Source organism: Telmatherina bonti (assembly GCF_933228915.1).
Source record: "Telmatherina bonti genome assembly, chromosome: 1".
Lineage (NCBI taxonomy): Eukaryota > Metazoa > Chordata > Actinopteri > Atheriniformes > Telmatherinidae > Telmatherina > Telmatherina bonti.
Window position 1 is genome coordinate 32,987,798 of NC_136619.1, and position 14,099 is coordinate 33,001,896.

The 14,099-nt window shown below is 37.9% G+C and overlaps 1 protein-coding gene across 1 annotated transcript in view; it reads right to left on the minus strand.

Annotated features, from left to right (window-relative positions):
• myef2 (myelin expression factor 2) overlaps window positions 1–6,733 on the minus strand; it is a gene marked incomplete at its 3' end in the record, with an annotated part of 9,834 nt that extends 3,101 nt beyond the window's left edge. The window contains exons 1-12 of the mRNA XM_079264577.1: window positions 6,585–6,733; window positions 5,306–5,508; window positions 4,462–4,514; window positions 3,551–3,558; window positions 3,339–3,432; window positions 2,388–2,579; window positions 2,151–2,304; window positions 2,002–2,051; window positions 1,851–1,911; window positions 429–530; window positions 152–193; window positions 5–64 (exon numbers count right to left, since the gene is read on the minus strand). Of these exons, the coding sequence (XP_079120703.1) occupies window positions 5–64; window positions 152–193; window positions 429–530; window positions 1,851–1,911; window positions 2,002–2,051; window positions 2,151–2,304; window positions 2,388–2,579; window positions 3,339–3,432; window positions 3,551–3,558; window positions 4,462–4,514; window positions 5,306–5,508; window positions 6,585–6,694 (1,129 nt within the window). The 5' untranslated portion in view covers window positions 6,695–6,733. The remainder of the gene's footprint in view (window positions 1–4; window positions 65–151; window positions 194–428; window positions 531–1,850; window positions 1,912–2,001; window positions 2,052–2,150; window positions 2,305–2,387; window positions 2,580–3,338; window positions 3,433–3,550; window positions 3,559–4,461; window positions 4,515–5,305; window positions 5,509–6,584) is intronic.
• Between the last annotated feature and the right edge of the window lie 7,366 nt (window positions 6,734–14,099).

The window sequence follows — 14,099 nt, forward strand, 5'->3', positions numbered from 1 at the left end:
CCACCAAAGCCACCCATACTGCCCATGCTTTCCATGCTACCAAAGCTTCCACCACCACTCATTCCTGTCAAAGCACCACCAAGTCGGATCATAACCTCCTCATTAACAATTACTTTTCACTGGGGAAACTAACATCTGGCAAAAATCTCACCTCCAAGTCTGTTGACGCCACCGTAACCTGAGACATCCATTCCTGTGCCAGAAAAGAATGACAATGAATTTGTTTGTTTTGGTTCTACAACCAGAAGGAAACTACTGCAGAGCCTAATAATGAATCTGTCTTATCCACAGTTTATAGTTTATGCATTTTCCCAGTATGTTTCTTTTTAAGTTTGTTTTCACATCAACAGCCACGAGGTGCTGATTACTTTATAAAAACAGTATGAGACCTTCATGCAAAACATTACATGACAATACTTGAGACTGACCTCCAGGTCCCATGGAGCCCATCCCTCCACCTCCGCTTAAACGATTTGCATTTATTGGCTGCCCACCTGGCCCAAGACCCATGCCAATACCACCCAGACCCCCTTTAAAAAGAAAGAGATATACAGACACAGATAAAGAAACTATTGGTAAATATCACATGCTGAGTTGATGGCTTCATTAAAGCATTTGTACACAGTTGAATCGATACTCAGCAATACCGAAGATTTTTTTTCTACATTAAATTAAAAAAAATGAATGTCTTTAAACCCGGGGTAGGTAATGTTGGGGTGCTAGCAAGATATGAAAGTAGCAGTCTGTCTTGGCTCCTCCCCCTCTGGTTTTCCTCCTTGCATGATCCTAAGCTTTTTTCTTACCTCTGCCAAGGAGGTTATGTTTTTACCGGCGTTTATCTGTTTGTGTTCAAGATAACTCAAAAAGTTATGGACGCATTTTAATTAAATTTTAAGGAGTTGTTGGACATGTGAAAAAGAAGAACTGATTCAATTTTGGTGGTGATCCGGATCACCGTTTGGATTCAGGAACTTTTTAAAGGCCATGGCGGAGGTTTGCGCTCTCTGAGTGCTTTTCTAGTTCGCAGCTTTTTCCACCAACAATTTTCTCTTTCTTGGCTGTTCAGTGGGAGGAGGCAAATAAACCGAGCAGGGTCGGTAAATCCTTCCTGCATTTTCTCAGCCATGTTTGCCTTCAGAGTTTCTTCTTCACTACTTTGTATTTTCATCCCAACATGCTATTTGTATGCGGGGTGTGCGATGCAGGAGGAGGAAAGCCGGGAGAAGAAGCTCACAAAATATAAAAAATTAACAACTTCAATTTTGCCCAAACGTTTTAATTGGTCAGTTTTAACAGATTTACAGTAAACTGCGGCCTCTAACTATATTTATTGTTCATAATTACAAAATGTATAGAGTACTATCAAGACGAGGAACCACTTTACCCAGAGTAAATAAATGTCTCTGAGCAAGATTACCTATCCCAGATTTAATTCTTTTTACAGAACTGTTTAGTTTTCCTTTTAAGAAGTGCTTTAAAACTTGACCATTAAGGCGACCCATTAATCATGTATTCATATAGATATCACAAAACAGGCTTTGAATGTTGAGGATTTCCAATTACAGACAAACTATTCCTTTAACAATTTTGCCAAATTTCCACAAAATGGTCCCGTTTTCCAGCTGGACATTTGCTTTCCCCATTCACGTTTTTATAAACTGCCCCTTACTTCTTTAAAGTAACGTGTCTATCAGACAGCAACATTTCCAAAATTAGCCCTCTAATCCTGCATTCTATTAATATGTGCTTTGATAAAAATGTGTCCCCGCTGACTGATGCTGAGTCAGAACACTGACAATGTTGCTATATTTGACTGCATTGGCGTCAAGACATGATAATGTTGTACTCACGTGGTAACTGAGGTGATTTGTCTACTTGACGGAAATCATCTTGAGGAATAGACTTTTCATCCTGCAAAGCCACACAACAAATGTTAACTCAGGTCAGTTTCACAACCCTAACGCAACTTTAACTAAACAACAACTACTAAATGAAATGTACCATTTTAACGTGCATCTGTCTGTCAAAGAGCATCTGTCCATTGAACATTGCTGAGCCCAGAATCAAGGAAACACACACATGAAAGAGCTGGTAATCATTGCTCTTAGTGCATTTGATATTTTATGGTTCATATTTTAAAAAAAGGATACATATGGCCTGTACAGCTTCCAGTGGCTGCTCAAAGGTCACTGTTCCCATCCCTCGGCTCTTGCCGTCTTTATCCTCCTTTATATCTGCTCGCTTCACCGCGCCAGCCATGCTGAACACCTCCTTTAACTTCTTCCAACCAACCTTGAAATCCAGCTGCAGAAAACAGAAACTCGTTTTTATAAATACAAACAACCATCATGGATTAACTTTCGAGAGCTTTACGGCTACGCCCTCACATTAGCGACAAAGACCGTGTTGCCCAGTCGTCCAGCCTGCAGTGCATGGATGACCTCAGGTGGAATGTTTGGGTTGTTGGCAATGGAGGGAGGGAGGTTCATCCCGCTAGGCCCCATGTCCTGACCACGACCTCCTAGCTGACCGCCTCCCATGCGCTGCAGTGCACGTCTGGCGTGTTCCCCATCAGGGTCCTTAAATCAAAGAACATATCAGAACCTAATCTTTATATTCTATATAGTTATTTGTTAAAAATCAGCCAGATGAATATTCACACTAAGTTAGGCTACTTGGTGCTTTCTTACAGCGGAGTATCAACATAGACAAACATAGCTAAACAGTAGGGCTGGGAAATAAAATAGAAAAAAAAATCTAAAATCTGGATTTTTTTTTTTGTTCACAATTTTAAAATAGATTATTTTGTAAAATTGTTTTTTTCTTCAAATAATTAAAAATAACCCATTATAGCTTTTTTTGGTCAATTTCATTTTTTTAATTTAGCTTTTTACTAGTCTTCTTGGGCATTATAGCAGCAGAATGATGGTCTGGCTACTGTGTTAACTGAAATCAAAAATGACTTGTGAAAGAAAGTTTTGTATATTTTTTTGTTTGTTTTTAGTCAACACAATCGGCACCCAAAATCTTTGAATCGAATTGGGACTAAAGCATATCATCACAGCCCTAATATACAGACACATAAAAATGCTATCATTTGCTAATGGTAAATATTTGGGTTAACTTAGATTAGAATACTTTACTTCATAATAGTAGTAGTAGTAGTAGTAGTAGTAGATTACAATAACTACACATATTTACTGCCAGAATCAGTGAAGAAATGTCTTTTGTACTTTTTTCTAAATTAGCAAACTAGTGAAAAAAAATGTAATGAGTAATAGCAATTGGTAAAATTAGCACTAATTAACACTGTTATTTAACAATAAGTTGATTCTTACCTCCTTGATGTTGAGTGGTCTCCCACTCAAGTCATGCTTATTCATGGTTGACACCGCCTTCTTCACAAACTCCTCATCTTTGAACTCCACCACACTGTTTGAGGCAAGGAGAAGGAAACACATAAGTCCATAAAGTATTTCCCAAACAAACAAACAAACAAACAAAAAAAAAAAACAAGTTGGACATTTCAGATAGTAAGGGAGTTTCTTACCCACAACCCTGAGCAACGGAGCATCACAGGGGTCCAGGTGGTGCACAAGGAGTGAACAAAATGTATTTAATAAAAGGACAAAATACTGTGGCATTACAAATACAATGTATTGATATATATTTGATGTTCTAAGACTGTATATTGGCCATACTTTGCCCTTTGGCTTAAGCCAGAAGATGATTGCTTGTTTTTTGCAAACAAGAAAAAAAGGGCAAAAAAAGCTAAGTGCTATCTTTTAAAGTTATAGAAAAAATTACAGTAAAGAAAATCAACAGTGAATAAATAATCTGTAGCATTTAAAGAATTTAATTAAACGTGTTTAGACACATATGTATTACATTTAGCTTTAACATTTAAGGTTTGAACTGGACTATCGTTGTTAAAGCATGAAAAATATACTCTAGATTCCTTAATCACTTTCAGGCTTCATCAATTTTTACTTCAAATAAAGAATGCTGTCATTTACACTTGAATCATTTACGTGTACTTAATATTACCTGAATATCATCAAGAGTGTTTTACTCAATTGAAGAGAAAGTTGTTGCATATAAAAGAATTTGAAAAATATATTTTAAGACATTAGGGTCAATCAATCAGGTAAATCACACAAACCTGCATTTCCCTTTGCAAATGGCCAAGCAAACAAACTTTTAAACCAATTGAAATGACAACAACAAAAGCAAAAAAAATATACTTAGATGAGTTCATTAGGCTACTTTTCCAAAAATCAACAGGACATCTCCCTTTCAAATGAATATCAATCATTAACCATCTATAAGGCTCTAAACACAACCTATTATATCTCCAGTTCAGTGGACCCAAGGGATTCAGGGCCTAAAAAAGCACATTATTAATGAGAGCCTGCTGAGGGCATTTAATACCTCGTGCAGCAAGTTGGCCACATCACTTACCCTTGACTTTCCTTCTGCATCCTTAAAGAGCTCCACGTATGTAACCTCACCAACTACATGAGACATACAAAGGAAAAATACCAAAAAAAAACAAAGTAATTTAAAGTCACCAAATCTTCACGTTGCCTTTGGCCTTGGCAATGTCGCTACGGATGGAGATGTCCCATTAATGACAACAGTCAGCCCAGACCAACATCCCACCAGACAACACCATGCCTTGCTGGGCAGTGACTGAGACACCCAAAGGCCAAGGCCAGAGAGAAACACAGCTACGTTAAACCTGGGAAATTCAAAACACTTCAACATGATCAGTTTGTCAACAAATTCCATTCATGGCAGTAAAGAGATTTACACCATCCTTTGAGATCAAAATGCTTCTTTAGACCCCCTTAATTCAGGAAGTAAGACATTACAACATTTTGGTCAACATTCACCTTGAGGGAGATGCAACAAAAACATTCAACAATCAATTCTACTACTACTTTGAGGTTACAATTTGGAGCTGACAATGCCAGAGTACAAGTGACAATGTAACTAAGTTCATCTTTCTTTTCCCACATACATCATCAGCCCAAACTAAATTGGTGTCCATCCAAAAATATATTTAAACATATTTGATTTTTATTAAAAACACCAATAACCTGATGAAAAAAAGAGAAATACATCACACTATGTTGTTTCCATAATATCTGCACAAAGAACATCCAAAGAAAACTACAAACTAACAGACTAATGCTGGAAGCCGAATGTTGCATCTGGTAAACAAAAAAAAAAAGGTCAAGAACTTGTAATTAGATAAGAAGAGAGAAGGGTAAGACACCATCCCCATTATTGGGGACATTACCTTTCTCACGCATGAGATCTTTAATTGCCTGCCATTTCATGTCGTAGGGGATGTTGCTGATGAACACGCGGTTCCTATGAGAGCTCTTCTTCTCCACATCATGCTTGTCTTTGTAGGGGTGAAAGCGGGTTCCTCTTCTGCTGCTTGAAGATTTCTCTTTAGAGTCATGCTTTTCTTTGGTGGTCTTATTTTCTTCACTGTCCCTGCAAAGTGCACAAAACTACAAGTCAGGCAACCATTCAACTTCAAACCACATTAAAACTTGTCAATCGCATGAATAACAAAGACAACACAGCAAATTTAATTTATTTAGTTATTTAAACATTTCACAAACATTTGAATCTAAAAGGGGAAAACCTGAAGCTGGTTGCCATCAGTAGCATGAGTTTTTACACTTATAATATGCATTTCAGAACCATGCCCCACTAGCCTAAATACGTTTAACAAAACGTAAACCCTACACACATTTGAAAGGCCAAATATTTGGACATCTGGGAATTTCTTGAAATGTGGGAGAATTATTGTGGTTTAAAAAAATTCCCTCTGATAATATTTGTTGTGTAAATGAAATATTCCTCGACACAGGTAAAAAAAAATTGGTTGTTAAGAATAGCAATTTCATCACAATTTACAGATTGTGTCTAATTTGAACAAATCATATTATATATATATATATATATATATATATATATACACACACACACACACACACACATTCTTGTTAAAAAAAAAAATAAAAAAAAATCTTTTAGCACCAGTTTGCAAACAGATTATGCTATGCTTGTGAAAAATACGAATAGCAACCTATTGATTGACACTGGCTTCTTGTGCGGAATTGTGGAGCCGTTCCCGCTAACTTGCTACAATGATTTTCTGGCTTTGTCCCTAGTAAATACCCATGCAACCAATTAATGCCTGCATTATTTATCAGACAAATCTATTCAAGTAACTTAGATCAACTTTTTTCACCGATTACTTTTCGGTTTTACATTTCCACAAGATGTGGCTATCGTAGCACACACAAGGATTAGCACACCATAGCAAATTACACCCAATACGCTTTAGTACCCAGCACTTACAACGCATACTATCATTCCTATGTGTTTATAAAAATATATGTCGAACACCCAATACTGATACGATTTGCGTCATTGTTTTAGAAAGAAAGGAAAGCGGCCTCTTGGCTAACAATAGCTAGCATTCCCGGACTCCATTTTGGCTAAGCTAGCTAGCAGCTTTACAGACGGTGCAGACTGAACACAACGTTATTGTTACACACGTTTTCACGCCATTGGGTGTTTCTTGAGATGTTTCGTCGGTTTCGGACTTGAGGGACGCAGCAGATTCTTCTAGTTGAGGTTCCTCTTCAGGAGTTATCACATCTGCCATGTTGAGACTCTCCTTACCCTTTCACAAACGCAACGCAAGATACCCCGACGCAGTTCAAATGTGTCGTATCCGCTTACAACGCGAGACTTGGAGCTGTTGCTAAGCAGCCCGGGTGAATAGAATAGAATAGAATAGAATAGAATAGAATAGATATTACACGTGGATTTTGAGCAGTGACGACTATAGAAATCATATCTGGTCAAATTTAATTCAAGCAGTCTGATCCATGAACACAAGAAAGCCTGAATATCTTTGTATCTTTTAAAATCAATAAGTCAATAAGTGCCTGGATATCTTGTAGCTGTTGTCCTAATAACACTAATACTAATAATACTAAAGTATACTGTTCAAAATACAGATTATACTATAAACAGCTTTTGTTGAACAGTGTAATTTAATTAACATATATAATAAAATAAAATAAAAAACCAAACATATATTTGAATATTCCAGTACAACAATGTACAAAGTTAAAAGGGAAAAAAAAAACACTTTTGAAGTGTTGGCATCTGTATCACTTTTGCACCACTGTTTAAAACAAGCTCTTGTGGGAATGGGCTCAGGAACACAAACTGTTGTCAGTGTGTGCAGCAACTTACAGCCACATTTAAATCGAGATAAAAACAGTCATTTAAAGCAAAACATAAGTGCCATACGAAACAAAGGAGACCTCAAACTACTGAGCAACTGAATTACAATGTGAAGCACAAACAGGATTCAATATAGGACCAGCAGCTGATGTCCTCAGTTGCCAAAGACTTTTACAGAGAGAAGTATTAAAAGAACAGGTGATGCAACACAGTAGTAAACATGCACCTGTCCTAACTATTTAAAATCATATAATTGACTATCATTAAACTAAAATAGAATCAATATTTAAAATAAATAATTTCGTAGTTCCAATGTTTTATATTAAACTTTGAATATTGTCATCTTTGAACCATTTTCAGTTCAGGACAGAGTCTTCAGACAGAGGCCTCTTCAGCTCAGCCATGACAGAAATTGGTATTTATTAGATCATTCATGCCTCTCAAATAACTTTATTGAATGAACATTTTAGGTTTACAGTGAATAATGTGTTCAGTTTGCATCAGTACATAATTTTTCTGATTTTTTATGTTTTGGTAAAAATCAGATTTTTCATAAATTCCAAAACTTCAGCACTACACTTTCTTTGGCAGCTGTTACACCATGCTATTCTACTGTATTTGATTTTAATTTCAGATAGAAATGAATACAACAGTACCAGTAATGGCATAAATCTACTATATTCTAGGCAGTATGATTATAGTGTCAGATTAAACCCCCCATTTTACTGATTATAACACAGTGCTTAGCCAATTCATTAATCCTGAAATGAATGACTGATGCATTTATCTCATTGCAGGAATAATTTAAAATTTTTATAGAGCTTGTTTTAACATTTACAGAATCTGCTCAACAAGTCAACAATTCCACTGACACAGACATACTTAAATTGGATTTCTCAAACCCACAAACAGTTGTCCTGATAAAAAACTTTAGTTGACAGTAAGATGGTAGATCATTATCTCACGGCAGACTTGGAATAAGGATGTTGTTGACCTACAATGGAATAGATAGATTAACCTTTTAACACACTGGATGGCACATGCATAACCCTATAGAGACAAAATCAGGTCAATAACCTGATAAAAGCATTTCCTGGATGAGTAGATGTTCTCACTGCATACATTGAAAGACAATTGGTCTACACTTCATACCTGTACTGCTGGAAAATTACTTAATACTGTCAGTTAGTACATTTCATTTAATTAATGTCAGGGTTACACCTAAGTCATGAATTTGTACTCTCTCATGAGTCCTAAGTGGAAGCAAAAAGTTTTACAGCAACTATTTTTTGATTATTTGTCAATCAAAATCAAAATGAGTGTAGATTTCCACTGAGTTGTGTAAGAATGTGTTATCAAACAAGGGTGTAGCATATAATTCTTTAACTTTACAGGATATAACACTGAAGCAGTTTTTTAATCATTGTTCTATAGTTTCCATTATCGGTTTCACTCCTGATCTGTTGTCTGGCTGTGATAAAAGTCAAGCAATCTTTATCCATCTGTCCTCTGACCACTGTATAGTATTTCAGTGTGTTTTATGCAACATGCTCAAGTCTCAGCAGGTTTGCCCCTTGACACACTAGTAAAGGCCCATTTACTTGTTCTGCCTGTCAACAGATATGATAAAGGCAATGCAGAGGCATGTGTCCTAATATAAATCATTGAACTTTTGATCCTTGCAGCAATGATGAACCTATAAAACCCTTTCAAAGAGCAAATTCACTTTAAAAGAATAATTACACTGTAAGCCAATCACTAACATTCGTACACTACTGCAAAATTATTTTCCTTTTATCCCTGCCATATGATATCATATCAGTGAAGTCAAGTGCCTCATGACTTCATTGTGAACAAATCCTTATCTAATATGAAAGAACAGTCAGTGAAATTAGCATGAAATGAAAAATGTTCTTATAAAGGCTGCCTTACAGCCAAGACTTAACAAAACAGCAAGTCCTGAAATTGATCCTGACCCAAGAATAAAACCACTGAGAATATGCATGAACTTGAAAGGGAATATTCTCAGGCAATTAGCAAACTGTGTACATCTGAAAAATAAATGATGCCATGAATTATTGCGCATTACACACCAAATATGAACATCTTCTTCATGATATGCCTCATCTTTAGTTTGAAGTGCATAACAACAAAAACAGATGGTCAAATATTTCTCTGCAGCATTCTGGATGTGTGGTAATCAGATGGCCCGCTGTGAGTTTTCAGATGCATTGCTGCTTTTTTTTTTCCAGAGTTAAATCTGTTTAAATGCATGTCAGCTTAAACAGCCTGTGTTTATAAGCCTTCACGTAAAGGTGCAAATACAGTTTGTACCCAGCAAACTGCACCAATTAAGACACATCCTCAAACTAGGCTCAAAGGATACTGCTGTGGTGTAACAAAAACGCTTTGGAGCAGCATTTATTGTAGCCAGAGGCACTGAGAGGGAGTATTTCTCCTGCTGGATAAGCCAAGATGTCCCTCTTAGAATTAAATATTTTTTAGGGAAACAAACATACAAAAAAACTCAAAACAAACAAACAACAAAATAAACCACTGAGGGACGAACAAAGACAGAAGAAGCAGATTTCTTGTTTTTGCTGCTGCATCCATCCCGGTGGTGCTGAGGGTGGGGGGGCTGTTGTGAATGACTGAGGCAGCAGAGCAGCTGAGTGAGACTAACAAGTGGTTGCCATGCAGCAGGAGCAAGCGTGCGTGCTTCTAGAGGGAGAGATAGAGAAACAGAATGATAATGAGCAGGAGGCAGCAAGTAAAGCAGCACTCGGACAGGAGCTGTATCTCTCAGAAGAGATGCATGTTATAGATTGATCCAGCCTCTCCCCTGCTCCCCCGTTTCTCCCTTTTACTCTTTCTGCTTAGATGGACCGTTACCCTTGCACATCCGTAATGCCAACAATGGATGGATTAATGGAAATATGTTTGAGAGCTTCAAGGAGGAGGAGTTGTTTGGAAGAAACGGCAGCAACAGGTCTGTAAGGATGGCACGATAATGATGGTGAGACACCTTCTTTTTCTTCTTTAGACGTCCTCACTAGAGAGTCTGTCAATGCAGTCTTTCTCTTTCACCTTACCTCACTCCCTCCCTGTCTCGTCTCCCTCAGCATACTTGTGCAGTGTCTTCATCCTTCTACTTCCTTTCCCTTTCCTCTGTTCATGCCCCCCTCTCCATACATGCATCCTCCTTCTCTTATCAAACGCCCCTCCTCATACTTAAGCCACCTGCTGCGTGTTGTCATATGAAAGATTCGGGAGGAACATAATGGCAGAAGCAGACATCCAGTTGTGTGACCGAACCAATTTTGCCATTATGTGTGGTCAATTACTGTCGCTCTCTTACCGCCTAATGGAATTACACTGTCTGGCAGGCATCTGTTCACATGCAACAGGTAGAGATCTCATTCTTTTCAACCCAACATACAGAACATGGTTATCTATATGTAATATTTACATATGCATTAAAGCTTGGTTTATGTTTCAGAGCTGTCTGTGCACTGCGACACTGTAATTCAAATCTTGAAGGAATGTGGCCACAGTAGTGGCTCGTTTCCTGCACCTGTTTTCAAAAGTCTTTACCCCTTCTCTGTTGATGTTTTTGTTGTTTTTTTTTTTGCAATTTTCTGTTACATCCTCACAGGGAGAGATATATCTGGACATTTGTTTGACACCACATTCCACTGAGGCTATATTTAGATACCAGTAGCCTTTCATGTATTGTTTAGCTCTACATTTAAATGTGCAATATCTGTATTTCTTGCTCGTCTCAGCTTATGCAGTGTTTCCATTAACTGTGATTAAACAGGCAGATTAAACAGCTCTTCCCTGCACAAGGGACAAAACAGAACTAATCAGAAGCAATCGTTTCACCTTCGTCCAGGTAACATGAAGGCTTTTAAACACCTGACACCATCAGAGGAGAGATGAGGCACCTAGAAGATGGTTTATCATGAGCAGCATCCACTTCAACCACTCCCTTGCTGCCATGAGCGGAAACGACATGATGGCGCACTCTCTGACTCTGGAACAGAAGACAGCGTTTGCTTTTGTGGGGATGCTACTGGTGTTTTTGGGGCTGCTGATAGTAAGGTGTTTCAGGATCCTGTTGGACCCCTACAGCAGCATGCCCTCCTCCAACTGGGCTGATGGCATCGAGGGGTTGGAGAAAGGGACGTTTGAGTACGCCCTTACTTAACACAGGGTTTCATGTCCACACACCCTCACAAACAGAATGAGTACAAGAACTCACACATGCAGATACCCAAGCCACAATCCTGCACAACCACTGCACCTGATACTCCATTAAAACATCTCTATGTGATGCAGCGAGCCGAGACACTGAAGCGTGTGTATGTTCAATGTGTGTGCATGGTTAGTTTGGAGTCTCTTTACTGTATGTGACTATATGTTTGTTGTGTGTGTGTGTGTGTGTGTGTGTGTGTATGAGCCAGTATGCTGTGTCAAATTCCCTGCCCTTCCTCCAGGAGGTGTGTATTTCAGCTTATCAACAGATTTTGGCTGAAGCTCCCTTTAACCCATACCTCCGAGCTGAATGTCATTAGATGAAAAGAGGTGAATGTTTGTGAAACACAGGTGGACACTAGTGTGCAGCGGGTCTATTCAGACATAGAAGACTCAGGGAAAAGATTGGTTGGAGGAGGACAGAGTGGTTGCACCTCTGCCAAAAGCAGACCCATTCAGCATAAGAATGCACATGGATGGATACAGGGTATTATGTCAAACTAGCACTTTGTTGACTAATCAAATGCAGTTTGTTGGAGAGCCAAAGGAATGATGCCGCTGCTGTTTGTGCTGATTGTTTCTTTTCTTTCTTTCATTATTTTTTTTTTTTATTAATTATCTAGTTTTGTGGTGTTTTGTTTTCTGAAGTAATGCAATGAAAAGCAACTGAACAAACTGTGATTTACATTATGGTATTACTGACTAACTGATGCAAAATGAGCTCTCAGAGTTTGTACTGCTGCTGCTTTAGAAAGAGGATCTATACTGTGTGTTGCCACAATTACATGTTGGGTGAAAAAATGTCACAATGTGAGCTGTCAAATGTTCCCTCCCACAAAGAATCTGTCCCAAGGTTGGCTGATGAAAAAAAAACCCCACAAAGGACTTTTAAGAAAACTGTAGATTAAAAACTCAAAACTACACTCAGCACTGCTAGTTTCCTAATGACTGGCAGGAACTCTCACTCCCTGCCTGCAAAGGAAAAGGTCACAAAGAAAACAGGGGTGGGATGTGTGTCGGCGCTACACGTGAGCATCTTTCCTCTTTCTCCTCAGCCATTCTCATCCTCTCTCCAATGCTATTGCCCTTCCTGACAGAGGAAGACATAACAGTCCTGAACAGAGATTCTATATTACAGCAGACTGCTCAGTCTGGACTGTTCCTGATTTCTACGGTCTACGGTTTCTCCTTAGTGCTGTGAATCTGCCTTACTGTGACCTTCAATGGGTTTATGTGCCTTCATCTAGAAACATTAGAGCACCTGTTTGTGGGTGTGTGTGTGTGTGTGTGTGTGTGTGTGTGTATGAGTGCATGTCATATCATAATGACAGACCTGTTGCTTGCTCCGCTGGTGGTAGAGTTTTAGCACTGATTTAAATTTGATTTAATGATGTGAAATAAATTGGATTTGTTCACTTTGAAACATTACTGTTCAAGTTTTTTGCTGTTTTGATTCTCTTAAATGTAGTCCTATAGAGTTCAGTTTTGCCCGTTATGTTCTGGGAAAGACAATGTTTGCATTAGCATGGTTTATGTGTTGTTAAATTTGCCCTTAATGAAAATTTCAGACCTTTTTGTCCCCACTGCCTCTAAACAGTGGGCACAGTGGTCCAATGAACAAGAAGTGAGCAAAACAAGTCTTTCAAACAGCACAAGAGACTAAGAAGTGATTTGTTTTTCTTTTAATTAGTGAAGGAAGTAAAGACTTTAGAAATGCATGTTGGTGTATATAGCTGTGAAAAGAGCCAATGCAGAAGCAAATAATTACACAGACATCCATCTTGTGGCAATAAGATAGGTCTTGAGCTTCAGACCCCACTGGCTGTTCTTTCCTCGTCCAGTTCCCACTCAGAGGCCACTGTGCACGCCTCCCTCGACACACATCATTCGTCAGGAATGCAATCGTTATTGCTCCATTATCTCTGTCACCTGTGTGACATCCTTATCTGACACTATTTTTAACGGAAAAAACAGTTCTTCTCCTCATTCTGCCCACTTAGAAGAAGAAACTAACAAAGGTTAAGACTTTATACAGTTTTAATATACACACATATTTACATTTTTTATATCTTGATGTGGAATTAGGTGTGTTCTGCCTGGAGCTGATTAAAAATCAGTGAAAATTAGAAGTGTTATAGATGTATTAATTTTTTTAAGTATCATTTATTGGTGCCTTCTAATTATCCCATTATGTCAATGGTATACTTCTTAATCATACAAGTTTAATCATACAAAATTCAAGCTGTATTTTTAGTATATAATTTAATTTATTTAACAGTTTGGTGACTTTAATGATAAACATTTCACACAAGGCAAAAAACTTTTACAATATTAGACTTTGTTAAAAATTAAACCAGTGGTTTTCCAACCATTTTGACTTCTTAAAAAAGCAGCAGGTTATCTGGATCACATTTTAATGTTCACGAGTTAACAATTCCACCAAACAAGTGTCTGTATAGAGTTCTCACAGGGGTTCATTAAAAATGGCTGCATTAATCTTCGACAACTTCATCTGTATCTTGATATAAAAATTGAGTCAATATTACTGCTGCTACACA